This window comes from Ailuropoda melanoleuca, chromosome 15 (genome assembly GCF_002007445.2).
Source record: "Ailuropoda melanoleuca isolate Jingjing chromosome 15, ASM200744v2, whole genome shotgun sequence".
NCBI lineage: Eukaryota > Metazoa > Chordata > Mammalia > Carnivora > Ursidae > Ailuropoda > Ailuropoda melanoleuca.
In genome coordinates this window covers 52,635,497-52,662,915 of record NC_048232.1, presented here as the reverse complement: position 1 = coordinate 52,662,915, position 27,419 = coordinate 52,635,497, and the positions used below count along the sequence as shown (strand labels likewise).

Sequence of the window (27,419 nt, the reverse complement as noted above, 5' to 3'; positions counted from 1 at the left end):
TGTATATTCTTTCCTCCTCTGTCAAAGATTAATTCTCCATATAATTGTGAATTTATGTCCAGGTTTTCTGTTCTTTTCCACTGATCTGTACATCTGTTTTTATGTCAGTACCATACTGTTTAATTACCACTGCTTTGTAATATAACTTGAGATCTGGAATTGTGATACTTCCAGTTTAGCTTTTCTTTTTCAAGATTGCTTTTGCTATTCAAGGTCTATTGTAGTTCCATACAAATTTTAGGATTGTTCTAGTTCTGTGAAAAATGCTATTGGTATTTTGATAAGGATTGCATTAAATGTATAGATTGCTTTGGGTAGTATAGACATCTTAACAATATTTGTTCTTCCAACCCATGGGCATGGAATGTCTTTCCATTTCTTTGCGTCATCTTGAATTTCTTTCATCAGTGTTTTATAATTTTCAGAGTACAGGTCTTTCACCTCTTTAGTTAAATTTATTCCTAGATATTTTATTGCTTTTGTTGCAGTTTTTGTAAATGGGATTGTTTTAATTTCACTTTCTGCTGTTTTATTATTAGTGTATAGGAATGCAATGGATTTCTGTACATTGATTTTGTATCCTTCTACTTTATTGAATTCATTTATTAATTCTAGTATTTTGGTAGATTTTTTAGGGTTTTCTATATATAGTATCATACCATCTGCAAATAGTGAGAGTTTTACTTTTTATCAGTTTGGATGACTTTTATTTCTTTATGCTGTCTGATTGCTTTGGCTAAGACCACCAGTACTGTGTTGAATAAAAGTGGTGAGAGTACACATCTTATCTTGTTCCTGACCTTAGGGGAAAGCTGTCAGTTACATTAATTGATTTTGGAATGTTGAATCAACCTTGAATACCTGGGAAATTCCACTTAATATAATTTTTTTTTTTTAAGATTTTTTATTTATTTGACAGAGATAGAGACAGCCAGCGAGAGAGGGAACACAAGCAGGGGGAGTGGGAGAGGAAGAAGCAGGCTCATAGCAGAAGAGCCTTATGTGGGGCTCGATCCCAGAATGCCGGAATCACGCCCTGAGCTGAAGGCAGACGCTCAACCGCTGTGCCACCCAGGCGCCCCCACTTAATATAATTTTTAAAAAATATTTCATTTATTTATTAGAGAGAGAGAGACCAAGCAGGGAGAGCTGCAGACAAGAAGCAGACTCCCCGCTGAGCAGGGAGCCCATTGTGGAGCTAGGTCCCGGGACCATGAGATCATGACCTGAGCCAACTGGGCCACCCAGGTGCCCATATAAATTTTAATACAGTGTCAAATTTTATTTGGAAATATTTTGTTGAGGATTTTTGCATCTATATGTTCGTGAGAGAGATTACTCTGTAGTTTTCTTGTGATATCTTCTTCTGGTTTTGGTATTAGGGTAATGCTGGCCTTACGGAATGAGTTAGGAAGTATTCCTTCTACCTCTGTCTTTCTGGAAGAGATTTTAGAGAATTGGTATAATTCTTCCTTAAATGTTTGGTAGGATTTGCCAGTGAACCTGTCTGGGCCTGGTGGTTTCTGTTTTGGAAGGTTATCAATTATTGATTCAATTTCTTTAACAGATATAGGCCTATTCAGATTGTCTATTTCTTCTTGTGTGAGTTTTGGCAGACTGTATCTTTTAAGGAATTGGTCCATTTCACCTAGGTTATTAAATTTGTTAGAAGAGTTGTTGACAGTATTCATTTTAATGTCCATGGACTCTCTCGTGCTGTTCGCCCTTTCATTTCTGATACTAATAGTCTGTGACCTCTCATTTGCTTAGTTAGCCTAGCTAGAGGCTTGTTGAATTTATTGATCTTTTCAAAGAAATAGTTTTTGGTTTCATTGATTTTTCTGTATTGGTTTCCTGTTTTCAATATCATTGATTTCTGCTCTGATTCTTATTTCTTCTGCTTGCTTTGGATTAATTTGTTTTCTAGTTTCCTAAGGCAGAAACTTAAAGTATTAATTTTAGATTTTTTTTCTTTTCTAACATATGCATTCAGTGCTATAAAGTTCCCTGCAAGCACTGCTTTCATTCCATCCCACAAATTTTAAGTTGTGGGTACATTTTTGTTTAGTTCAAACATTTTAAGAATTCTTTGAGATTTCTTCTTTGACTCATGTGTTATTTAGAAGTTTGTTAATTTATTACTACACGTTTTACAATTTTCCAGTTATCTTTCTGTTACTAATTTCTAGTTTAATTTTGTTTTGGTTTGAGAGTAGACATTGTATGATTTCTCTTCTTTTAAATTTGTGAAGGTATGTGTTATGGTCTAGAATATGGTCAGTATTGGTGAATGTACCATGTGAGCTTGAGAAGAATGTATATTCTTTTGTACGTGTATTATTTTTATGTTAGTCAGTTGTAACCCAGAATATGTAAGAACTGAAGACAACAACAAGGATTTATCTACTTTAAAAATCTTGGATTAAATTCAATCAGATTTATTCTTGTTTTGTAAAGAAGATAATTAAAAAGTAAGAATATAATTATTAAATAAAAATAAACAAATAGAAAATCTTTTTCATTCTCTTCAATTTCTGCTTTTGTTAGTATCATCTAAGTCTAAGAAGTAAAATTTATATTTCTTATTTTTAATCCTGTTTACTTACAATAAAACAAGCTTTACTAGACTTTTTTTTGATAGGGAAAGATAACACCTTTTCTGAATGCAACACTAGCAAAACCAAATGATGATGATGGAAGTAATTTCAATGAGTTACAGACCAAAAGAGCTTGTGCTAGTTTTGTTGGGAAGCATTAGTTTTCCTATAAAGGCATACCTTGTTTTATTGTGCTTTGCTTTTTTTGTACTTTGTCGTTACTGTGTTTTTTACAGTTTGAAGGTTCAAAACCAAGAGAGGAAGTAACTGCAGATGTAGTAGAAATAACAAGAGAACTAGATTTAGAAGTGAAGCCTGGGGGCGCCTGGATAGCGCAGTCGTTAAGCGTCTGCCTTCGGCTCAGGGCATGATCCCAGCGTTCCGGGATCGAGTCCCACATCAGGCTCCTTGGTTGGGAGCCTGCTTCTTCCTCTCCCACTCCCCCTGCTTGTGTTCCCTCTCTCGCTGGCTGTCTCTATCTCTGTCTAATAAATAAAATAAAATCTTTAAAAAAAAAAAAAAAAAAAAAAAGAAGTGAAGCCTGAAGATGTGACTGAGTTGTTGAAGTCTCGTGATAGAACTTTACTGGATGAGGAGGTACATCTTCTGGATGAGCAGAGAAAGTGGTTTCTTGAAATGGGTGTTTTCATCTTCACTCCTGGTGAAGATTCTGTGAAGATTGCTGAAAGGATAACAGAGGATTTAGATAATGCATAAACGTGGTTGATAAAGCATTGGCAGAGTTTGAGAGCATGACTCCCAATTTTGGAAGAAATTCTGCTGTGGGTAAAATGCTATGTAACAGCATGCTGCAAAGAAATTTTTTGTGAAAGGAAGAGTCAATCAATGCATCAGACTTCATTGTTGTCTTATTTTGAGAAATTGCCACGACCAACCCAGCATTTAGCAACTACCACCCTAATCAGTTAGCAGCCATCAGCATTGAGCCATCAACATTGAACCTAGGCTTTGGGTAGTATAGACATTGCTTTGGGTAGTATAGAACCCCCCCCCCCCCGCCAACATCAGCAAAAAGCTTACGACTCATTGAAAGTTCAGATGATGGTTAGCATTTAAAAAAATATTGCCAAATTTAAGCATGTACTTTGTTTCTTTAACATAATGTTATTGCACATTTAATAGGCTACCGTATAGCTGTTGGCAAGGATGGGGATAAAGGGGAACTCTCTTTCACTGTTGGTGGGAATGCAAACTGGTACAGCCACTCTGGAAAACAGTATGGAGGTTCCTCAAAAAGTTAAAAATAGAACTACCCTATGAGCCAGCAATTGCACTACTAGGTATTGACCCAAAAGATACAAAACACAGATTGAGAGGGGTGCATGTACCCTGATGTTTATAAAAGCAGCATTATCAGCAATAGCCAAACTATGGAGAGAGCCCAATGTCCATCGACTGATGAATGGATAAAGAAGATATAGGATTATATAAATGAAATATTACTCAGCCATCAAAAAGAATGAAATCTTGCCACTTGCAATGATGTGGATGGAGCTAGAGTGTATTATGCTAAGCAAAATAAGTCAGAGAAAGACATACCATATGATTTCATTCATACCTGGAATTTAAGAAACAAAACAGATGAACATATGGGAAGGGGGAAAAGAAAAAAGGAGAGGGAAACAAGCCATAAGAGACTCAATGATAGAGGACAAACTGAGGGTTGAGGGAGGGAGTGGGTGTGGGATGGGCTAGGTGGGTGATGGTGATTAAGAAGGGCACTTGTTACGATGAGCACTGGGTGTTGAATCACTGAATTGTACTCCTGAAACCGATATTATACTGTATTTTAACTAGAATTTAAATAAAAATTTTGAAAAACATACTAACATTTTATAGTTATATAAAATTAAAAAATAATGTACAGTATGGTGTAAACATAACTTTTATATACACTGGGAAACCATAAAATTCATTTGACTCTCTTTATTGCGATACTTGCTTCATTGTGGTGGTCTGGAACCAAACCCTAAGTATCTCTGAGGAATGCCCGTGTTGAGTTCAATTTTTACCCATAATTGATGGGGAAGTGCTAAAACCACAGTGGGTTATTTGCAGTGATGTCCTGGCTGCTACAACAATAATACCATCAAAATGTAAGTGGCTTGTATGTATTACATAAGTGCTATTTACCACCACAAATGAATTATTTGAAAGAAGGAATATTACAGTCAAGCTGACAGAAGCAAATCTTCAGGATTTCTTATGTAATCATTAGGGCTTTTTTAAAGTTTCATTTTCATGTTGCTAACATTAAAAACAACCACACACAGATGAAAAGACAAAGGTGTTTGGAAATGTTGGATGAATCCGTAGCAAAGAAGGTAGTCAGACATTAATATTTTCTGACAACACAGTAGCTTGATATATTTAGGAACAGTTTAGTGATACAGAAGACTGACTCTTAGAGAAATAAGGATAGCAAAGGAATTTTTGTTATAATTTGATGAACATGTTGATTTTGTTAAAGTGACAGTGATATGAAGGCAGAATTTATTTTTCAACTTGTTGCTGACAAACACAACTTACTATGAATTATGTAAAACTTTGAAGGGTTAACAAATCAACAAATGTGGTTTGGAGTTTTGCTGTGCTTTTGTAGGAGTATGTTCTGATTATAGAGAGAGATGGTGACAACAAAAACGTGCTGGAACTTGTGCCTTAATGTAAATCAATGTCCTGCTTCTTTCATTGAGAAAGTCTTGCTATTGTCAGCTGAACTAAACAGTGTACTTGCTGTATCAGCTAAATTAACAGTAGTTCACTAAAAGTGTGAATTGCTTAAACACTAATATATTAAATTTGAGATTAAAAAAAGTAAATGATAGTTTGGAAGCTGAGGCAGTCACCTGTTACCATATGCTAAGGAATACAATGATTTTCAAAGGGAGATGTTCAGACGAAATTGTTTAAACTTTGGGATGAATGCTTAGTGTCTTTGCACACAATAGGGAACCAGTTTGGTCCCCAAACTTTTTAAATACGTGAATTAGACGTATTTGTCTGATAGCCTTATTCTTTTTTTAAAATGATCTTAGCCTTCCATGCAAGGAAAGAATGTCAGATGTTTTTAATGTTACATAATATCAAAGGAGAAAAATGAAAGTTAGAAATTTGGGAAAAACTTTCCACAAATTGTTGTGATGGGTTTTACAGTAACAATTATCAGTAAAGTAGTTGGTGATTTTTGTAGTGCACATTTATAAAATGTTAAAATCAAATTGATAAGACAAACATAGTAAGAAGTTTGTCAGATTTTACAAATTTGGTAAGACACACTTTGAATTTTATTTTTTTATCAAAAGAAAGCCAATGCATAGGAAATTAATAGCTCAGGAATAAAAAGGTTCCATTTTTTTCATCAAAAACTATTGTGGATTAAACTATAATTTTGATGGATAAATTATTGATATTGGCTACCAATGAAGGATTGAAGACAAATTTTAAAAAGCATCATTTTCTGGATTTTGGGTAAAAGTTAAAAATTAGTATCCTGAGCTGAAATTGCTTTAAAATATCTCCTGTCCCTGTTAACATACATCTGTGAAACTAGTTTTTCTGTTATGAGTGCTATTAAAACATAGAAGTAGTTTAGATGTACCGTATCCCTCGTGGGTGGCATTGTCATCAGTCATAGTATAGGTCAGTTAGCAAACGTGGTAGCCAATCTCCGAGAGAGCACCCAGGATGGCCTACCTCCTGGCATTTGCATCTTTGTAATCCCCTTCCACACTGCAGTATATATAGGGTTGATGTGATAGTATGTCACTTGTAAGATTAGGTCATAGCAGATACTGCAGTGTCTGTCTTGTCTGTCTCTGGAAACCAGTTGTCATGTGGTGAACAGCCCAGTGGAGAGGTCTACATACTGAGAAACTAAGGCTTTTGGTCAACAGCCAGTTAGAAACTGAAGCCTTTTGCCATCAGCCATGTGAGTGAGCCCAAAGGCAAATTCTCTAGACCAGTCAAGCCTTCAGATGACTGTAGTCCTGACCAAAACCTCATAAAAGACCTTGAAACAAAACCACCCAGCTAAACTGCTTCCAGATTTCTAACCAACAGAAATTGTGAGATGATAAGTGTGTGTTGTTTTAAGCCGCTAAGTTTTGGTGACTTTTAATGCAGTAATAGATAACTAATACAAAAAACAAGAAGCAAACTCACTACATTAAAAACTTTAAATATTAACATATATGCTATTAGTTCAGGGAATGTGAATTGGTGTTTAATATGAAGAATTGCCATTTCAGTCATCACTTTGGGTTAAACGAAATTATGAAATGACAAAAGTTATTAACGTGATGGCTGTTTTCTGTGATTGCCTGTATGCACACTTCAATGAAAGTACACAATTTTATGTAATTCTTTTTTCTGTTCACTCTAATAGTATTATTGAAATATAATTTTATGGGTGTGGCTAATAAAACACTGAACTTGTATTTTATATGGCCTTTTTAACTTTTATTTTTCCACTAGTTTTTTTTTTTAAGATTTTATTTATTTATTTGACAGATAGAGACAGCCAACGAGAGAGGGAACACAAGCAGGGGGAGTGGGAGAGGAAGAAGCAGGCTCATAGCGGAGGAGCCTGATGTGGGGCTCGATCCCATAACGCCAGGATCACGCCCTGAGCCGAAGGCAGATGCTTAACAGCTGTGCCACCCAGGCGCCCCTCCACTAGTTTGTTTTTATTTGCTCTTACAAAAGTATTGGTCCATGATGGCTTGGAATTAAAAAAAAAAAAAAAAAGGAATAAGAAAACAAAATTGTTTTCCACCACAGATAATCTACATTAGGTCTCCTGTCAGTTGTCATAGTACCCTACACTTACCTTGTTGTGATGGTCATATTGCTTTATATAATTGGTTATGTTCCCTGTTAAACTGAAAGCTCTATGAAAGGCAGGGCCCATGTCTTTGTTTGCTGTTACATCTTCATGCCTAGAACAGTGTCTGGTACTTAGCAGCTATGCAGTAGTTATTGGTCAAAAGAATTAACTTTAAAAAAAAAAATTTTTTTTTTGTTGTGTTGGAATAATGATTAACTTCTTTAGTTATAAATGATGAGTTGGCTACTATAACCATGTGTCCTCAGGGAATGGTAATTATTTATGGTGAATAGAAAATATTCTTGGCATTCTTCTTGCTGAATATTAGGTACTTTTATAAAATACATCTTTTTATTTCCATAGCACAACTGCCTCTGAAGAAGATGTCTCAAGTAGATATCCCCGAACAGATAGAAGTGGGTTCAGCAGATATAACAGGGATGCAAATGCTTCAGGTAATTTGGTCTCAAGTAGCATGTTGGAAAAGAAAATTGAAGATCTTGAAAAGGTATGAATTACAAATTAAGATTGATAAATTTAATATACCATTGGGATTCCTTTTTTTACTTTCACAGCAGCTGAGAAAATAAATTGAAATATGTGTGGGAGAGATAGTGCCAACAAAGGGAAAAGAATGAGAGGTGCTAGTGGAAGATATCATTAGTGTTAATTGGTACTTCCATATATAGTCAAATAGCAGCTTTGAATTACTGTCTTGAGTATGTATTTTCCAGATGCATTGTGGCTAGGCATTTTCTGATTCCCTTAATACTTTCCTGTCCAGTTATATTGTTAAAACTTTGAGAAATGGAGCCAATTCTTGTATTCCTTAATATTTAATGGATACTCCTATTCTGCAACATGTTACCTCTAACATATTAAAGACAGTCTTGTCTTTGAAATGGTTATAAGTCTATGCTGGCAATATGTACTACTGTGTGTTTATTACATTGTCCGTATAATTTATCAACTGTAGACTTTTTTCTGGGTTCTGGTTAGAGCTTAGAGCCATCTTTGGTGTTTGAAACAATTGTCAGAGTAAACCTGTTTAGGATATATTTGAGAAAACAAGTCAAATGAATTTTGGCATAACTATATTAACCATACAGTCTCAGGTTTTTTCTGTCAACGTTCAATATGTAAAGTTGGTAACGGTGCTGATTACTTTGATTGTTGAAAATATGTTTTGTATTGCTGAATTGAAATTATTCCCTGATATAAAGATTGTTTTAAGTAGAAATTTAAAAATTTTTTATAGCATTGTGATTGTTTTTAGTTCACATCTCAGCTTTGATACCAGTTTCTGTGAGTTTAAATTAAAAACTTTAAGGAATACATAGTCTAATCGGCTTAAAGGGTTTCTTTAGAAAGGCTTTTATAGTTCCACCCAAGTTTGGATCTCAGTAGTTTGGCAGCAGCTGTTTAATGAGGACAGCTGGTTGGTTTTTCTGAGGGCTAGTAGGAAAGAGGTTAAATTCTGAGTGAAATTTTTCAGTTCTGCTTTTCTTTTGCCCCCAAGGTAGTCAACCAGCCCAAGGCCCTGGATTCTAAATAAGATTTCTTTGAAAAAGGTGTTGCATTGTTTTAAAAAAAAGTTTTTAAAAACCAGTAATCTATTTCAGTTCCTTTACTTTATCCATTAACATGGTAGAGCCACAAGTAACTTTGAAGGGACCATTGTTTTTCTGTTTAGAGTTTTCCAGAGCCATCTCCTTTTCTTAAACTTTGTGTATGTGTGTGTGTTTTAAGATTTATTTAATTATTTTTTGGTTGGGGGAAGGATGGGGTGAGGGAGAGAGAATCCCAAACAGACTCCGCTGAGCTTGGAGCTGGCAAGGGGCCCAGAGATCACTGAGTTGGAGGCTTAACCAACTGCACCACCCAAGTGCCCCTTAAACTTTGTATTTTGAAAAAAAAAAAAAAAATTGAACTTCTTCAAACAGGATATTATCCATTTAAAAAATAAGATATATCATTACCAATGGTGATAAGCTAAAGAGGGTAAGTCATTGGGTGTTAGTATTTGTTAAAGAATTGTGTAAACATAGGTTTAATCAGAAATATGGGCACCTGGATGGCTCAGTTGGTTAAGCATCTGACTCTTGGTTTCTGCTCAGGTCATGATCTAACGGATTGTGAGATCAATGCCTGCCTGGGGCTCCATGCTCAGAGCAGAGTTTGCTTTGATGTTCTCCCTCACCCCCTTCACCCATGTTCACCTTTATACGCACACTTGCTCTCTTGCTCTCTCTCAAATAAATAAATAAATCCCTGGGGGGGGGAATATATATATATATATATATATAAAACAACTCCTGTATTCCTCTCGTTCTTTGGTTCTTTGGGTCTTTCCTAGGATGGGTTTTTCCTTCCCTCACCAGGATGAAGGTTAAGAAACGCATTGGAAATCTTCGTATATCTAAGGTGCTTCACCAGACTTAGCAGATACATGTCATTTAAGGTTAAAAACAACCATTTACTTCCCAATTAATACTTTGTAATTATATCTACCAGGAAGTAGTAAGAGAAAGGCAAGAAAACTTAAGACTTGTGAGACTAATGCAAGATAAAGAGGAAATGATTGGAAAACTCAAAGAAGAAATTGATTTGTTAAATAGAGTAAGTATTCACATGTTTCAGTTTCATAGTAGTTTTTTTTTTTTCCTGGCAATTGGATGAAAATACACATATCTGAAGAGATTATGTAATTTCATTATTTTGTTAATGAGATGGTAATTTGTGGTAATAAGAACCATCATTTCTGATTTCCTCTGGCCAGTTATCAGTTGTATTCAGTTAATACTGTTCTTTTGGAGATGGACTGATGAATGTATTTGTTCACTCTTTGTTAGAGTTTGGAGGTGAGAGGCAGCTTGGTCACCACCCGACATAAAAGGGTATTGGTACAGAGTTGCCGTCAGTGAAGAGCTAAACTTGCTACTTCCTTGCGGAAGAAACTCCAGATGTCTTTGTGTGTATTTTCACCACCTTTTTCCCCCTCCAGTTATACTTACACATCTCCAACTTTAGGTTTAGCATTATACAAGGTTTCTATTATACTATTTTGTAATTCTTTTTCTTGCTTTCAGCCCTAGAGTTTACTTTTTGCTTAAGAAGCAGGTATTAGTGCTGGGCCATATTTAGGTAATGGTGAGAATAGATTCCATAGTTTTGCATATTAGAAGGCTTTAGATAAGATGGAGGAAAGAAATAAGTTTGCTTCAGGGAAAAAGGGAACAGATTCCTAATCAAGTCTTAACCCTAACAATAAAAGCAGAGAAAATAAAGAGGCTTTATTATGTAGAACCATTCTAAATAAAGCTTTGATGCATTAACCACAGGTAATAGATGAGGATGGCAAAAATGTTAACTTGCTCAAGGTAGTAATCGCAGAGTAACTATCTGACCTAGTATTTGACGTCAGGTACTCCAAAGTCCTAATTCTGAGCTTTTCCATTTTATAGACAGTCTTACGTCTTGGTTTAGAACACCGGCATTCCTCTGTTGGTTTTGGAATATGATTTAATAAAATCTGAAAATAGCCTTGAAGTCTATGATATATTAACACTGTCTTAGGTACTGTGCATTAAAAAGAATAATAAAACACCAGCTCTTACAGAGTTTATAATCTAGTAATGATACAGGAATATATTTTATTATTTAATTCTAAATCTTAGGTCTCAGTCGTAGTAATTTTCGGAATCCTGTATATTTTATTATTGCTGTTTTCAACAGGTAAGTTCCCCAACATCATTCATTTGGTTTGTGAGTAAATGCAGATTCTGTTTTTACACATTTTAAAAACATTTACCTAATTGTCCAAAGGCAGAATGCTAAATTTATCAGAATGCTGCTATCCAGTAGCATGCTTATAATTTAAATTGATTACTCCAAGTTTTAGTATTTTGAATTATAAGGGTAAATCTAGAAATATGTGCTTTTACAACTATCAGTAAGCATTCTGCCTTGAAATAGTTTCTCTAACTAAAATTTAGGATGGATTATCTTCATGTTTACCAAATGGTTATATATATGGCACTAGGATTAACACAGGGAACATAGACCTAGAATCATATAACTTTAAAGCTGGATGATGATTACTTAGTTTAATGGCTTTCATTTCTTTTTTTTTAAGCTCTAAAATGTTTTCCTCAAACAAAATGTTACAGAGAAACCAAACATAAATAAATAAATAAATTGAACCAGATCAACTCTATATGCTCCAGATCTCTTTTTCTGTATGCCTCCATTTTATCACTTCCCCAGATTTTCACCTCATAACGTGCACCCTTGTTAAATACAGGTGGTAGGAGTACATCCAGAACTTGTACGTGTAGATCTTTTTGATGCCTCATTTGATACAGGCTGTTATCTGAGGCCCTGAACCTCATACTCATACTGCCCACATAAGTATTTTGTTTAGCCCTCAATTTGGGGAAGGGGAAATTTGTTTTTAACTAAAAAATTAAGCTATTTATGATGATTAAAAATTGGAAGATTCACAGTTAAAGAATTCTCATTTTTGAATTCTCTTAAAAATGAAAAATCTGGCAAGAAATGATCTGTCTTATCGTGATAATAATGAGAAGGAGTTGAGTAGAGGATGCTCCCTTCAGGTGGGGCATACTCCATCTAAAGTTGTTTTCAGAATTTGTCCTTGTTTCCAAATTAAATGCTTGTATGAATTATGTTTGAATGTATGTATTTTAAAGTGTTTTTATTACCTTTAGAGTATTTTTAAGTCATTTAAAAAACTCTTCTTTTCTTTTTTGTTTCCTTAAGGACCTAGATGACATAGAAGATGAAAATGAACAACTAAAGCAAGAAAATAAAACTCTTTTGAAAGTTGTTGGTCAGCTAACAAGGTAGAAGATTCAAGTCCCAGTTTGGAAAAAATACTTTAAAACTACTGATTGAATGTTAAGGTTAATGCTAGGACAATATTCCTATGCTGCAGTACATTAAGTATGTATATTTATTTCTAGAAAACAGTGGATGTTTATTTTCAAAATACTTCTTTTTCATTATTTCAAAAAAAGTATCAACCTTCTATTTCACGAATAAGTAACATCTTTCAGTTATTAAAATGATAGGTTATGCCTCTTTTGGTTTTGTGTGGTATTCAAATAATATATGGTTTGAAGTCACAACCATTTGAATATATTTTATCTATGGTAGTGTATTTTCTCCCTAAAGGAATATACATAGTCTTTGTTTACATGAATTCAAGTACTTTTGGGGAATTCTTGCAGTTGCCTTATTACTGATGTGTGCAAATTTTTATGTGTTGTTGATTTTCATAAAGGCTTTGTCTGTTGTCATTTGTTCTTTCAACTCATTCTAAGCAATTTAGAGTAATAGAGTGTCACACTATTTTGTGTAACAGTCATCTTTAAAAAGGAAAGCTATTACGAAAAGTTATTCAATATCATGTACTAGTTGGCTAAATGTTAAATTTTAGAGGATACTTGAATTGTGTTACAGTAAATTAAAATATACAATTTTTGTGTTTGAATGTTGAAAAATGTAAAAACACTTTAGTGTCTGAAAAACATACACTTGTAATTTCATTGTAAAATTTCTTATGTAGGTACTACTTTTTTATTATTCCAAAGTTTATAGATGAACATGGAATATTTAAAAAGTTGTTCATTCATCAGTCCTGGAGAATGTGTACAATTTCAGTGTAAAAGAAAAAAATCCATATTTTTAATTATCATTTGCATTAAAAACAAAACCAAAATATTTATCCACACTTAAAACATTTATGCTTATATTTACAAAACAATACCTAAAAGAAATAGTATCAAAATACTTTGCTTATTTCTAACTTGGAGAATAACACTGTGATACAGTTGTTCTCATATGAGAGAATTATTCCCCTACCTCAAATTTAAGGGATTTTCTTCCTAACATTGGATTTTTAAAAACAATTTTTAAAAATTTTGAAGAATTATATAAATTTTCTATTAAATATCGTTTAGAGTCATTTTATATTTTCATGTTGAGTAAGGAAACCCCCTCTTAAAATATATTAACATTAAGAAATGTCTGTCTGATAGTTGAATCCTAAACAGTCTACTGATACTGTTTTGTCCAGTTAAACATAGTAAAATCCATTTTGGGTAACCTACTGACTGTTTCTCTTCACTTGCCAAGTCCCTTCATTATTTACTATTAGAAAAATAAGAGAAGTGAGACAGTTGGACAAAATGTAGAGTAAATGATAAATATCACATGTTGAATTCTAAAATTCTTTGTGGTTACATAGATTGCTTCTCACTTCAGAAGTTTCAACCTTGGCTGATCATCAGAATCACTTGGATTGCTTACAAAGAATTCCCTGGCTGTAATTTCTAGATAGATTTAGGTTGAGACTCTGGACAGAATTTTTAAAGCTCACCATCTGATGATTCTGATCATAACCTATGTTTGGAAATAGCCACTGTCTCCTCTTTCCTTTTTATATCTTCCCCTGGAGACCCTAGAATTAACATATGTTAGATACCAGCATTTTGTCCCCCTCTTAAGTTTATTTAATAATTTATCTGGTCTCCGGGAAAGTTTTCATATGCTTAAATATATTTACCAAAAAGTTCAATGTTAGAATACCAAACTTGATACAGTTGCAGAATTACTACATAAGGGCATCCTTTTTGGAGATTGTTACCCAGCGTGGGAACAGTGACCTGCTGTCCACACATCTGAGTGGTATGCCAGGCCTAGTCACTGCCTTGGCTGTGAGGCACTCATCTCCCTTCAGTTACCCTTAGGTATGTGGCAGAAATATTGGTATTACCTAGTTTTGCATCCAAGCTTCGTATGTTGTGAAAATGCTGTCAGTATCCAGCCTTAAAATATATCAGTGTGCTGATCTTTGGTAGTTTTGGAAATTTCTATTTAATCCATATGTTAAGTAAAGGAATATTTCATTTCCCTTTTAGAAATTACACCAGTTATTAGTGCTCTTAAAGACTGAGCTGTTTCTAAATTTTCCTTTTCTTCAGTTTATTAGGAAAATTTCCAACAATGATTTTTTTACATAATGGTACCTAGTGCAAATACAGGAGCCTGACCACTTAGGCAAGCAAAGCAGTTCACAAGCAGTCCTTTCTCCTGTCCTTAAAATGTATAATTTATATCACTTATAGATTTTTACCTGAATATTGAAAAATTAAGTGGGATCTGCTATAATTTCCCTTTAAAATGTATAAAAAGCATTGAGAGTAAAAAAAAAAGCATTGAGATTTTAAAAAGGTAAATACATGTGCACTACCTTAGAAAACTTGGCTGTTGTCAATAAAGTGCTAGAATTTGTGAAATTATTAGTTGCATTCAGAAGTTATATTTCTTATATTTCCTGGGAATTTATGGCATAATAAAGCATATTCAAAGTTTTAATGTGTTTATGATATTATTTTCAAAACAATAAGTTTATTAATTTTAAAGTGAACATGACTTGTCCCCCTGATTTCTGACATGCGTTGAGTTACAAAGTAACCTCCATTTTTCATTTTTGTAGAATTGTTATTAATTTTATTGCACTACAGTTACCTTTAGAGAGGAATAGGGTGGTGTTTATGTATTTCTAAGGGAATTGACTAAATATAGAGATTAGCACTGTCACACTGGCTCAAGTAGTTTAAAACATAGAAAATTAAGTGTCAGGGGCAGACACATGAAGCAATGTATTCCTTTTTTTTTTAAAGTTAACTTTTTAATTGTGGTTTAAAGCAATGTATTCTTAAGGTGAAAAACCTACTTCAGTTATATGTGGGTTTATGTTTTCTGGATTAATCTGGATTTTTATGATTAGAAAACAAAATGTAACATTTTGAGTCCATTAATACTTTTTTGAAAATATAAGTCAGTATAGTAGACTTTGTTAAGTTTAACACTGTAATATAAAACAGGAAAGACCTTTGCTTTGATCATTGATCTGATGTCCTAGACAATATTCATATGTACAGTGATAGTCATTTTTCACCTTTTTTGTTGTTTTATAATCTTGAGTCCATGCCTAGTAAGTTCTATGCAGTATTGGCACTTATTTAATAACTGTTCATGGTTTAGTTAATAGCCTGTTAACAAGATTCAGGCATAGACTTTCATCTTGTAATATAAGAAACAAACATACCAGCTTTCCATTGGGAGGAATAGTAAGTGAGAAAGAACTAGCATTCAGGAGTCAGAACTTTAAAATAGCATGCTAAAGCCAGTCCTAAACATTCTCTTATTCTATCTGAACCATTCCTATTATGTAACAGTAAGCTTGACTTCCTTTGCTTTCAAATTGTGCTCATTCTCATAAGTAAAAGACATCCCATCAACTAGGATTATAATTTATATATTATTTATCTGAGAACTAGTGCCACTTTTGTTGTTCCATTAAACTGAAAGCATAATACTAATAGACAACAAACATTTGCTCTTCAGGTGCTTCCCTCATGTTGTTAAATTTCTCATTGATGTATAGAAGTTGGTTATTTCATTCTCCGTATTAAGACTTGAAATTTACCCTAGAAAACCTGAACCCATATTGGCTTTTTATTTTACTTAGCTAGACTCTCACAGCATATTAAAATCCTCTCTCCATTCTAAAAATAATTACGTGTCAGTATGTGAGAGGAATATGGATGAGGACTATAAATACATTAAATTTTCATATCTATTCTTTTAGCAAGTATTTGTCTAGTAGATATCTAATGATAGTTCTTATAGATGTTTTTAAAAAATGGACACAGACCAGCCCTTTCATTTAGCAGTGTACAATCTATGTAGTGTGTTTCAGTAGCACAAAGTGCAATCTTAATTAGCATTGACTGGTCTAATCTGAATAGTTCATTCAAAAGTGTTTTTTTTTTTTTTAATATTAATTATCCTAGCCATTGTCTTTTAGGTCTAGTTAATAGGTACCATTTAATTTGCTGCAGCATTTACTGAATGGTGGAGTGGAAGACCTGGTGCATCTTGGGAAATATCTTACCATATTTCATTTAGGTAATTATGCTTTATGAAAAGAACATTGTTAAGGAATTTATAGCAGTGATGAAGTAAAAAGAATTCAGTGTATTTCAGATACAACAAACTATTAATAGTATTCTCTCTGTACATAATTGATTACTCATTTGTTTTTAGGTATTTACATCTAATAAGCAGTTCATATCCTGACACATATTGCTTTGGTAATAATAGAATGTTAGTGATAATCACTTGATGGATACTAAATACGTGCCTGTTTTGTTTTGATTCCTCCTCTGGATACCTAATATATATACATTACTTTTTTTGGTGAACTTGTTTCTTGAAAGATTTGGCTAGTTTAGTCAGGATTTTTCTTCTAAATTTAAGTATCAGATGGCTGCTGCTACCAGCAGAAACCATATGAAAACTAAAGTTTACTGTTTTGCTGGAAAATCAGTTAATTCAGGTAATTAAATATTTGTAGAAAAATACCTGGATAATCTATTGACCACATTAGTATTTGTGTAAAGAGCTTTCATAATTCCCATTGCATAGGTTTTCATGGTGGAATAGTCCTTGATATAGATTCACTTTTAATATGCTTTGCATGCAAAATAATTAATACTCAATAAAAAAAATAAATTTTTATTTATTTTTCAACGCCAGTTAATTATTTTTTCCCCCCTGAACTATCAGTAAAACCCTGACCATGAATTTTACTTTTGGAGTTAAGGGATAATGTTAATATTCTAATTAATTTGTGTGCCTCTTACTAAAACAGTATGCAGTACATTTAAATCTTTAGTATACATTATTGTAGAAGGAAAAATGTTTTAAAAAATAAAAATGCCATGTTGATAAGATCTGTATATTTTAATGGTGGGACTTCTTGAAGAAGTGAGGAAGTGTACACATGTTCAATCTGACTGAAAATTTTAATTCTTTGTTTAAAAACTACATGAATAATTTCTTAGTTCAAAATTGAAAGTATTATCAACTAAATCGGATGGTGTTCAAAGAATTTCAGGTCCTTCATAGTTTGAAAAAGATAAGTAGGAGTCTGGGAATGTAAAAATCCGGTCTTTGTTTTTTGAGTAAATGGTTTACATAACCTTTTACTAATGTGTCATTCTTCATACACCTGCACAAGCTAATCAGTCTTCTTTACTTCTAGTACTCTAAATTAATCTTCTCAGTAATGTCATACATGTCTAACAAATGAACAAGTATCCTTCAGTCAGACTGTTTAGATAATGTCTCAAGTCCTTAATAAGAACCTACCCCATTATCAAGCCTTTTGAAAAATTTGTAAGGTCTGTTAGTCTTAATTGGACCTGGAGCCCTTTATCTTAGACTTCATCAAATCCCTATTTTTTTCCTTCTGGATTCACTCTGTGCATGCACACAATTCTATCAGTAGCTCTGTACTACCCACATATTTTCTTAATCTCCTGTGTCTAGTTTCTCTTTTCTACAGGAGATTACATTTTCTTCCTGGTCAACTTCTTGGAGAGAATTTATGTAATGTTGGACCTTCATGTTAAAGAGATAGGACTGGTTATAATATCCTTTACAGTTCATCATTTTATTTTGGTGTCTAACCGGATAAGGTTAAAAAGGAAGCTAGAAAGCAAAACTTCCCTTTAAATATTGGACCAAATGCACAATTTTACTCTTCACTTTCAAAAAACTTCTGTGACTGAATAAAGATAGGTTTTTAATTTTTTTTTTTTAAAGATTTTATTTATTTATTTGACAGAGATAGAGACAGCCAGCGAGAGAGGGAACACAAGCAGGGGAGTGGGAGAGGAAGAAGCAGGCTTCTAGCAGAGGAGCCTGATGTGGGGCTCGATCCCACAATGGCAGGATCACGCCCTGAGCCGAAGGCAGACGCTTAACCGCTGTGCCACCCAGGTGCCCCAGGTTTTTAAATTTTTTTAAAAAGATTTTATTTATTTGAGAGAAAGAGAGAGACCATGAGCAGGGGCAGAGGGAGAGGGAGAACCAGACTCCCCACCAAGCAGGGAGCCTGATGAGGGTCTCTATCCCAGGACCCCAAGCCAAAGGCAGACACTTCACCAACTGAGCTACCGAGACGCCCAGGATAGGTTTAATGAAGGAAGAAGGTCTCTGCTTGGTGTCAGATAGTTGAACATTATGAAAAAAATTAATATGAACCAATTAGGAAAGGTATATTGGACTTTCTCTACACATGTGAAAGAAAAGCAAGAGTTTTGACAGCTAAGTGTGTTATTCACATTAAAGTGTGCAGACTTAATAGAAGGGTATCTGATTTATTATTCTTGTGGTACAAAAGTATAACCAAAGCTGTCAAAGCCATAGGAAATCCCATTTTGAAGAAACTGCAAGTCAGTTTTGATAAGAATGCATTCATTTTATATAATGTTAAGAAAAGTTGGAAAATTATTAGCTTTCCGTAGCTAATTTCATGTATGGGTGATTTGGGGCAATGAACAACATCACTAATTTAACGTAAAATTATGCATCGGGCTCCCTGCTCAGTGGGGAGTCTGCTTCTTCCTCTGCTCCTCACCCCACTTGTTCTCTCTCACTGTCTCTCAAATAAATAAATGAAATCTTTAAAAAATGAACTAAAATTATTCCAGTAACTGTCACGTTAACTGTGTTCTTTAAAATGAATCAGTGAAAATTGTAATGGGATGAATGAATGGGCGTTTTGGAAATGCTAATTGACGATCATAGGGGGCCTAAAAGTGCCTTTTGTTTCTTGTAACTCCTTTAAGATCAGTGTACCTTAAGAGGTTCAGTTAAGTGTAGAGACTCACTTAGTTAACTATTTGAGCACGACTTTAACCCTAATGTAGTATAGCATAACAACATTAAATAATTAGAAATTCAGTAGTACTATTTGCCAGGCATTGTGTTAAATGCTTTAAATGTTGTTATTTGATTCTTTAAAACTTGAGCAAAGTACAGGTTGGGAAAGGTAATTTGCTGAAAGTCACGAAGCGGTGCTTTGTGCTTACGCTGTAACATACTTACTTTTATGACATAATCATTGTCCTAGTAAACGTTTGCCAGTGGTTCTCAAAGTGTGGTCCCCACACTAATAGTATTGGCTTCATTTAGAAACCTATTAGAAATAGCAACTCTTGGGCCCCACCCAACAGCTGAATGAGGTGAGGCCCAGCAATCTATGTTTTAACAGGCCCTTCAAGTGATTCTGATGCAGGTCAAAGCTTGCAAATTCACATTGTGCATTTCATTTTTAGGTAAAGATCTTGGTCCTTTTTGAACATTATATAAATAATATAAAGTGAACTTGTAAAAAAAAAAAAGTGATCTTTTCATTGTTGCTTACAGTGCAAAAGATTGTATCAGAAAAAGCCCCAGCAGGGATATTGGCAGCTTGACATAACTGCATTAATTTAGTATTATCTCTGGAACTCAAATGGATTCTTAAATCCAAGAGACTGTGGAATGAATCTTTGTTTTACTGTGTTAAGCTCGATCTCTGTTATTGCCTGAAGGTTTTTAGTAACTAATGAGTTTTTTTCAAATTTTAAAACTTGATTGGAACAAATAAATGTATGTTTCATCAATTACTGTTTTGTTTTTGTTTTGTTTTGTTTTGTTTTCATGTATGGACACTGTGGGGTGGCCCATGGGGAGTTTGAATCTTCAAAGGTTACTGTGAACTCAGAAAATCAGTAGCATCTTCTAAGCTAACTGATCAGTGAGGAGAAATCCAGTGTTGGATATCAATGAGTAAAGAAAAAAATTTAAAGTCTGTGTGTATTGATTTAGAATAATTTTTTCATTCCAAATAGTTTATTATTTTTAATTATTTATGCTTTTTAAATACTTTAGAGCAATTTTAGATTATAGAATTACCGTGAAGATAATATAGAGAGTATTTGAATACCTCACACCCAGTTTTCCTCATTACTAATATTTTACATTAGTATGGTACATTTGTCACAATTAACCAATATTGATACATCATTATTAATTAAAGTCCATACTTGATTCAGATTTCCTCAGTTTTTCCCTAATGTCTTTTCTCTGTTCCAGGATCCAGTCTAAGATAACCACATTACATTTAGTAGTTATATCTCTTAACACTCCTCTTAGTTGTGACAGTTTCTTAGACTTTTCTTATTTTTGATGACCTTGACAGTTTTGGGGATTACTGGTCAGGTATTTTTCACTTGTTACTATGGTCATTTTCAGATATGCACAGATAATGAGAAAATAATGATCCATGTATTGCTAATCTTATTTTAGCCCCCCCCCTTTTTTTCTGGGGTATTTTAAATTTCAGTCATCCTATCATTTCACCTATAAAAACTTGAGTATGTATCTCTAATGGACTTAAAAAATAACCACAATATTATCATACCTAACAAATTTAATGCTAATTTCTTGATATCATTTGTTTGGTTTGGATCCTCTAGGGGCAGGCCTGCAAGAGATTTATTGGGGGAAAACACTTGTGAGGAGCTAGGAGAGGCTGGGAGACCAGTACAGGTCTGACTTTTGTGAAGGAGAGAGGGAAGAAGGAAGTCTTAATACATACTGCAGTTTGAAAAAAGTTTTAGGAAGGTGTAAAAGTCCTTAAACCAAAGGTGCTTGTTCATCAGAGTAGACCCATGTCTTACAGGAGGGGGCTTGACTTTGTATTCCTGCTATGCTCCTTTGTTGGCAGGGAGCAGCTGTAGGAAGCAGGGCCTTAGTTGAAGACCGTGGTGCATTCAGACCACAGCAGCTAGAACTGTCAGTTAATTACCCTCCCCGCAGTAGGAGACTAGAGAGGCCCCTTTGCACGGCTCTCACATCAGGTGGTAAGTACTTTATTTTCAAATTTCCCCGGATACCTCAAAAATGCCCTTTTACCGTTAGTTTTTTCTAATAAGGATCCAAATGAGAGTCATTGGTTGGTATGTCTTTTAAGTCTTTTTTAGCCTATAAATTACACACACCTCCAATTTTTATGCCATTTTTCAAATTGAAATTAATTTGCTCTGTAGAATTTACCACGTTCTTGATTTGACTGATTACATTTTAATGATGCTGTTTAATTTGTTCCTCTATCCCCGCTGTTTCCTGCAAATTGTTGATTAGGTGTAGAGGCTTTATTAGATTCAATGTATATACTTTTGGACAATTCATAGGTGATGTGTACATTGTATTGAATCACATAAGGAGGTACCCTATGTCTTTTCTCACTTTTAGTAATGTTAAGAATAACAGACTCAGATACTACTAGTTTGATTACTCTATTTTAAAGTTCCCCATCAACCTTTTATGTAATGGCTTTAGCAAACGTTGATAATTATTTCCCAGACCCATTATATCATTAGATACCATTTTATCATATAGTTTTCTAATTCTATTTACACTAGTAGTTGGAATTCTTTAAAGAGAAACTTTCATTTATCAATTACTTGGTTCCTTAAAATATGAGTAAGATCAGATCACATTGATTGTTTCCCTTTATTTATCATTTTAATACCCATAGGCCACAGCCAAAGCAATCTCCAAATGTAAGTCATATGTTTGTTTATATATTTAGTGTGTTTTAGTCCATTGCAGTTATTTTATGTCCAAATTGTCTCATGTTTAGCTAGTAGGAGTCCTTTCTAGGTTGGCTTTTGTGTCCTTTTGGCCCTTCCTTGTTTTCCAGCATAAGGTGTTCAGTCTCATCCTGCACATTCCCTTTCAGGACCTGGAATCAAGAGCTACCTTTCTTTGTGGAAAATTAAAGCCCTGATAGCCATTGAAATTATCAGATGATATAAAAACCAGAGGGCATTTATAAAGCTCTTAACTGTGAAGGCTATATGGATATTGAAACGTTCCAACTTGTACTTTTACTGGAAAATTTTTAAGGAGATGGCAGAGATCTTGTTCCTCTGCCATTTTTCATTTTTTTCCTCACACATTTTCTGTGCAAATAGAAGGTAGACCTTAAATATATCTTAATTTTTTAAAATTTAAATCTATTCATGCTTGTTGAGATTCTCAGGAGATTAATTATAAAAGTCAAGATTTTTTTTTTGAGTAGTTAAATCACTTTAAAGTGTTCAACTTGGAATGCAGCCGCATAACTGTGTAAAAATGTATAGATATTCATTAAGTTGGGCATGAAAAGACAGCTTATATAATAAGCTAAAATTCATAATAAAAAAGTGCCCAAATTGCAGTTTCTTCACCCCACCGCATTAAAATTTGACTCAAACTCATACTATGGATTTTAATAGAGACTAGACATTACCTTTTTTTTTTTTTTAAAGATTTTATTTATTTATTTGACAGAGAGACAGCCAGCGAGAGAGGGAACACAGGCAGGAGGAGTGGGAGAGGAAGAAGCAGGCTCCCAGAGGAGGAGCCTGATGTGGTCTCAATCCCAGGACTCTGGGATCACGCCCTGAGCCGAAGGCAGATGGTTAACGACTGAGCCACCCAGGTGCCCCGAGACTAGACATTTCCATCTCTGGTCACCTCTGAATGAGAGTCTGTACAGCCATTGATAAGTCTTCATAAGTCTTCACAGCTGGTTGTGAGGCAGTCCTGGTGAGGAGGAGGAGTAAGAATGTTGGATGATGGAATGCAAACTGGTGCAGCCACTGTGGAAGACAGTATGGAGGTTTCTAAAAAATTAAACAGAATTACCATATGATCCAGTAATTCCACTCAGATTATTTATCTAAAGAATATGAAAACACTAATTTGAAAAGATACATGCATCCCTGTGTTTATTGCAGCATTATTTACAATAGCCAAAATATGGAAGCACCCCAAGTTCCATTGATGAATGAATGGGTGAAGAAATGGGTGTGTGTGTGGGGGGGTGTATGAAATATACAGTGAAATATTACTCAGCCATGAAAAAGAATGAAATCTTGCCATTTGCGGTAACGGGTGGAGATAGTATAAGTGGAATAAGTTAGAGAAAGACATACCATATGATTTCACTGGTGGAATTTAAGAAACAAACGAACAAAGGCGAAAAAAGACAAACCGAGAAACAGACTCTTAACTATGGAGAACAAACTGATGGTTACCAGAGAAGGGGTGGGTGATATAGGTGAGGGAGTTATGAGAGTACACTTATCTTGATGAGCACTGAGTAACAGAATTGTTGAATCACTATATTGTACACCTGAAACGAATATCACACTATACACACTATGTTCACTAGATTTTTTTTAAAAGGCACTAAGTTGAGTGTTAAGGTACATGTTGCTTAATATAAACTCCTTTACTTTTTTAAATGAAAAAAAAATACATTGGATGATGGCTAGAGGAGGCAGGTTATGAAGTTACCGTTTAACTGATTGGGCCATCAAGAGTCCTTAGAATAAAACCCAGCTGCTGGCAGCCATCACCTAGAGGACCACCGAATAATTAATATTGGCGAAATCCTTTACTCCTGCCAATACCTTCATCCAGAAAGTAGGATGAACTCTTTTATTCCTGAATATGGAAACCAGCTGTAGCCTAAACTCTTGCAATTTGCATCTTGCATTGGTTCACAAATACTTACACACTACTTTGTGCTAGGTTTTGTTCTAGGTACAAGGGACAGAGCAGTGAAAAAAATCCTAACCTACATCATTTTATTCTTTATTGCCCCCAAAAAAGTGGACACAGGATTGAGGAGTAGTTGCTTCTTAGAATGTACTTTGGACCTTTCCAAAAGATGAGAATTGAAATTCATTTATCTTTTGACAGCACTGGTAGCCTTAATACATGTCATGGGCTATATAGTTTGTGTTCTCAAAATCATGCTTATAAATCTAATGTTTGGAAAGGATTTTTTCCCCTAATCTTGAGAAATTGAGAGTGATTGTGGATTTAAAGCATGAATTCATATTGTCATTAGTTTGTTATATGAATTTTAGTTTTGCCCCCAAATCATGTCTTCAATGGCTGATGGTAGTAAGTGCTCCATAGGAGTCAAGGCCCCACATTTTCTAGTACCTTCTGATTGTCCGATGCATTGGTAATCATTCACAGTTTCTATGTTTAATTTTATAATGGATTTCAAATATCTGTGTTCCTATAGCTCACAAAATTCCCAAAGTCACTCACAACTAAATAAAACTATTTCTTCCTGGGTTTTTCTTTTTTTTCTGAGCTCTGCAGTTGAAGAACTAAGTACAGTGCACTTTATAGGCTTTTGTTGTCTAGTTACTTGAGAAACACTCCCCCTGTGATGAAATCATCAATTGTTTTTTTTTCTTCTTCTTTTTGGAATTGAGTGGTTAGGACATTTTATCCTTTTCCTGAGTTTCTTTCCTAAAGATTTATTCCATTTGGGAAGGATATATGTGGGAGAAATAGATCCAGTTTTGAGGATTTACCCTTGGTTCCCTTACGGAGTAGCATTAACCTTTTTATACTTAGATTTTTAAAAACTCTTAAAAATAGCAATTTGGTAAGAGCTATTTCTCTTTCCCAGCCTGCTTGAGGAGGTTCTCTTGTTTGGTCTCAAATGGATTTGTAACATCTTCCTGGCTAACTTTTAAAAAGCTGATGATCTCTGTGCAAATGAGGTAAGACTGAGAAGAGCATGTCATTTACCCTGATATCACATGGTGGTATAAATGGAATCATATCTTGCTAGTACCTGAAAACTGACGTGTCTGACTACTGACAAAATTAGTCTGCAACATGGGTCTGTTTTAGAGGGAAGGTTAGAGATTACAAAATACTGTAAGATACAGAAAGTTACAAAACTTATTTTTTTTTAAAGATTTTGTTTATTTGATAGAGATAGAGACAGCCAGCGAGAGAGGGAACACAAGCAGGGGGAGTGGAGAGGAAGAAGCAGGCTCATAGCGGAGGAGCTCGATCCCATGACGCCGGGATCATGCCCTGAGCTGAAGGCAGACGCTTAACCGCTGTGCCACCCAGGCGCCCCTAAAACTTATTTTTTGATGGACAATAGAAACTGTCACTTTATCCTTATGTCTTTAGAATGTGATTTCAATTCAGTGTCACAAATAGTTGGAGGCAGTGTTTAAGTGCGATAGTTCCTCTATTCCTATACCAGAGTCCCCTGGCATCCACAGGAGTACTCAAAAGAATCAGACTGTGTTTCCAGGAAGCTTACATATGGTTAAAGAATAGAATCTACATGAGTAAAAGAGGAGTGAGAGATTGAATTCCCTAAGGACTGGGATAAACTTCTTTAGGACCTAGCATTTGAAGCAAACTTTGAAGGAGTTGGGGAAGGAGGGTTGGTATCAACCATAGCCAGGAATATTTAGAAAACATATTCATCATCTGATGAATCATGGTATTACAGCTGAGGGCAGCATCTAATGCTCTTTGTATACACACTACCTATTGAAGCTTCCAAACCACTTGAGTACTAGTTTCCTAGTTAGACCTACTTGAATTCAGATCCTGGCTGTACCACTGTTAGCTAGCTGTGTGACCTTGAACAAGTTGCTTTATAATTTCAGCATCTGCAACAAAGACAAAGCAGTGCTAACTTAGTTGGGTCATTGTGAAGAATAAATGAGATAATGCATGTAAAATGTGTGATATAATGCCTGTTCATAGCTTATGGGAAAAGAATTACAATGAAGTAACTCTTACAGTGCGATTTGTACCAGTGAAGTTGGGAACATTATAATGGTTCTCTTTCCTGAAATTAAAAAAAAAAAAAAGTTATCAGGAAGCTCTGGATAAGTAATAAAACTACCATCTGGTTTTATATTTCTGCTTTTTAGGGAGGTTGTCTGTCCTTAGAAGCAAGTTAGAACTCTGTCCTAAAAAAGAATGCAGTATGTATTGATTCAAATGTAATATAATCTTTATATCCCCTGCTAAATGTAGCTATTGAAGGAACATTGAACAAAGTCTTGGGTAAAGGAAAATATCTTTTAGAAATAAAGAGCTCCTTAAGTTAGTTTACTTGAGAAACCCTGAGTATTTCCCAGGTAGGCCTCCCTTCTTTCCAAACCCCCCAGCCTCATTCTCTGCCTGCTTTCCTACTAAGAAATGCCTCTGCCTGGACTCCTGAACAAATATATTCCAGGGCAGTGTCATTAGCCAAGCTGATATGGGAACTGAACAAACAGGGTGAATCAGCATGAATTCAAGAAGGTTGGCAACAAGTCAATTTCTTTCTCCACTTCTCCACTTGTTTTTTCAGTGTACCTGATTACTAGTGACCAGTATGTCCTGATAACAGAGAGCAGGAAGCATATCAAAGCAAGAGGTTGTTTGTCTACTGACCTGCACCTTGATAACAAGAAGCAGTTTTTGTTGATTTGGATATGCATACTGTAAGGCGCCAAAACAGAGGATGGCAATTATAGGTGATGGTACCGGGGATGATTTTTTTTATTTTTTTAATCACTGTGGCACAGTGCCACCGGGGTATTTAAAAGGATTAGAACAAAACATCTTTCCCTCTCAATTGCACAAATTTGAAAGTATATTTGTCTTCTGACCTAAAAAAAAGAGTTAACTGGAATGTGGACATTTTATTGTCCAATTATATCTTTTAATTTGAAATTGTGCACACAGTCTAATTCCTTTTGTTGTATTCTCTCCTCAAATACTGAATTTTGTACTTGTCCATTTTTAGATCTTACATATCTGATTAATCACTCTAGTAGGACACTACCTTGCTCAGCTTAAACGAATGATTTACTTGTCATTATATGAAATTGGTAGAGTATAAGAAAGTTTAATCTCTTATTTACTTTAAGATTTATTTATTTTGAGAGAGAGCATTTGTACACAAGGAGGAGGGGCAGAGGGAGAGGGAGAGAGAGACTCTCCAGCAGACTCCCTGCTGAGCACAGAGCCTGACAACGATGTGGGGCTCCATCTCACAACCCTGAGATCATGACCTGAGCTGAAATCAAGAATAGGGTACTCAACCAATTGAGCCACCCAGGTGCCCCAATCTCTATTTTAATTAGGTTCAGAAATAGGAACTTTGTTCCCCTATGAATGAGATTAGCAAGAAAAATTAAGACAGGCAGTAGAGTTCAGTTTTT

At 34.7% G+C, this 27,419-nt stretch overlaps 1 protein-coding gene across 2 annotated transcripts in view; it reads left to right on the top strand.

Annotated features, from left to right (window-relative positions):
- Positions 1-14,847, top strand: part of PAWR (pro-apoptotic WT1 regulator) — a 113,950-nt gene extending 99,103 nt beyond the window's left edge. Inside the window, exons 5-7 of one of the 2 annotated variants that reach the window (XM_034643771.1) lie at positions 7,810-7,954; positions 9,961-10,065; positions 12,229-14,847. In XM_034643771.1, coding sequence (XP_034499662.1) covers positions 7,810-7,954; positions 9,961-10,065; positions 12,229-12,315 — 337 coding nt within the window. In that variant the 3' untranslated portion in view covers positions 12,316-14,847. The remainder of the gene's footprint in view (positions 1-7,809; positions 7,955-9,960; positions 10,066-12,228) is intronic. The other variant, XM_034643772.1, reaches the window with a different exon arrangement.
- The last annotated feature ends 12,572 nt before the right edge of the window (positions 14,848-27,419 follow it).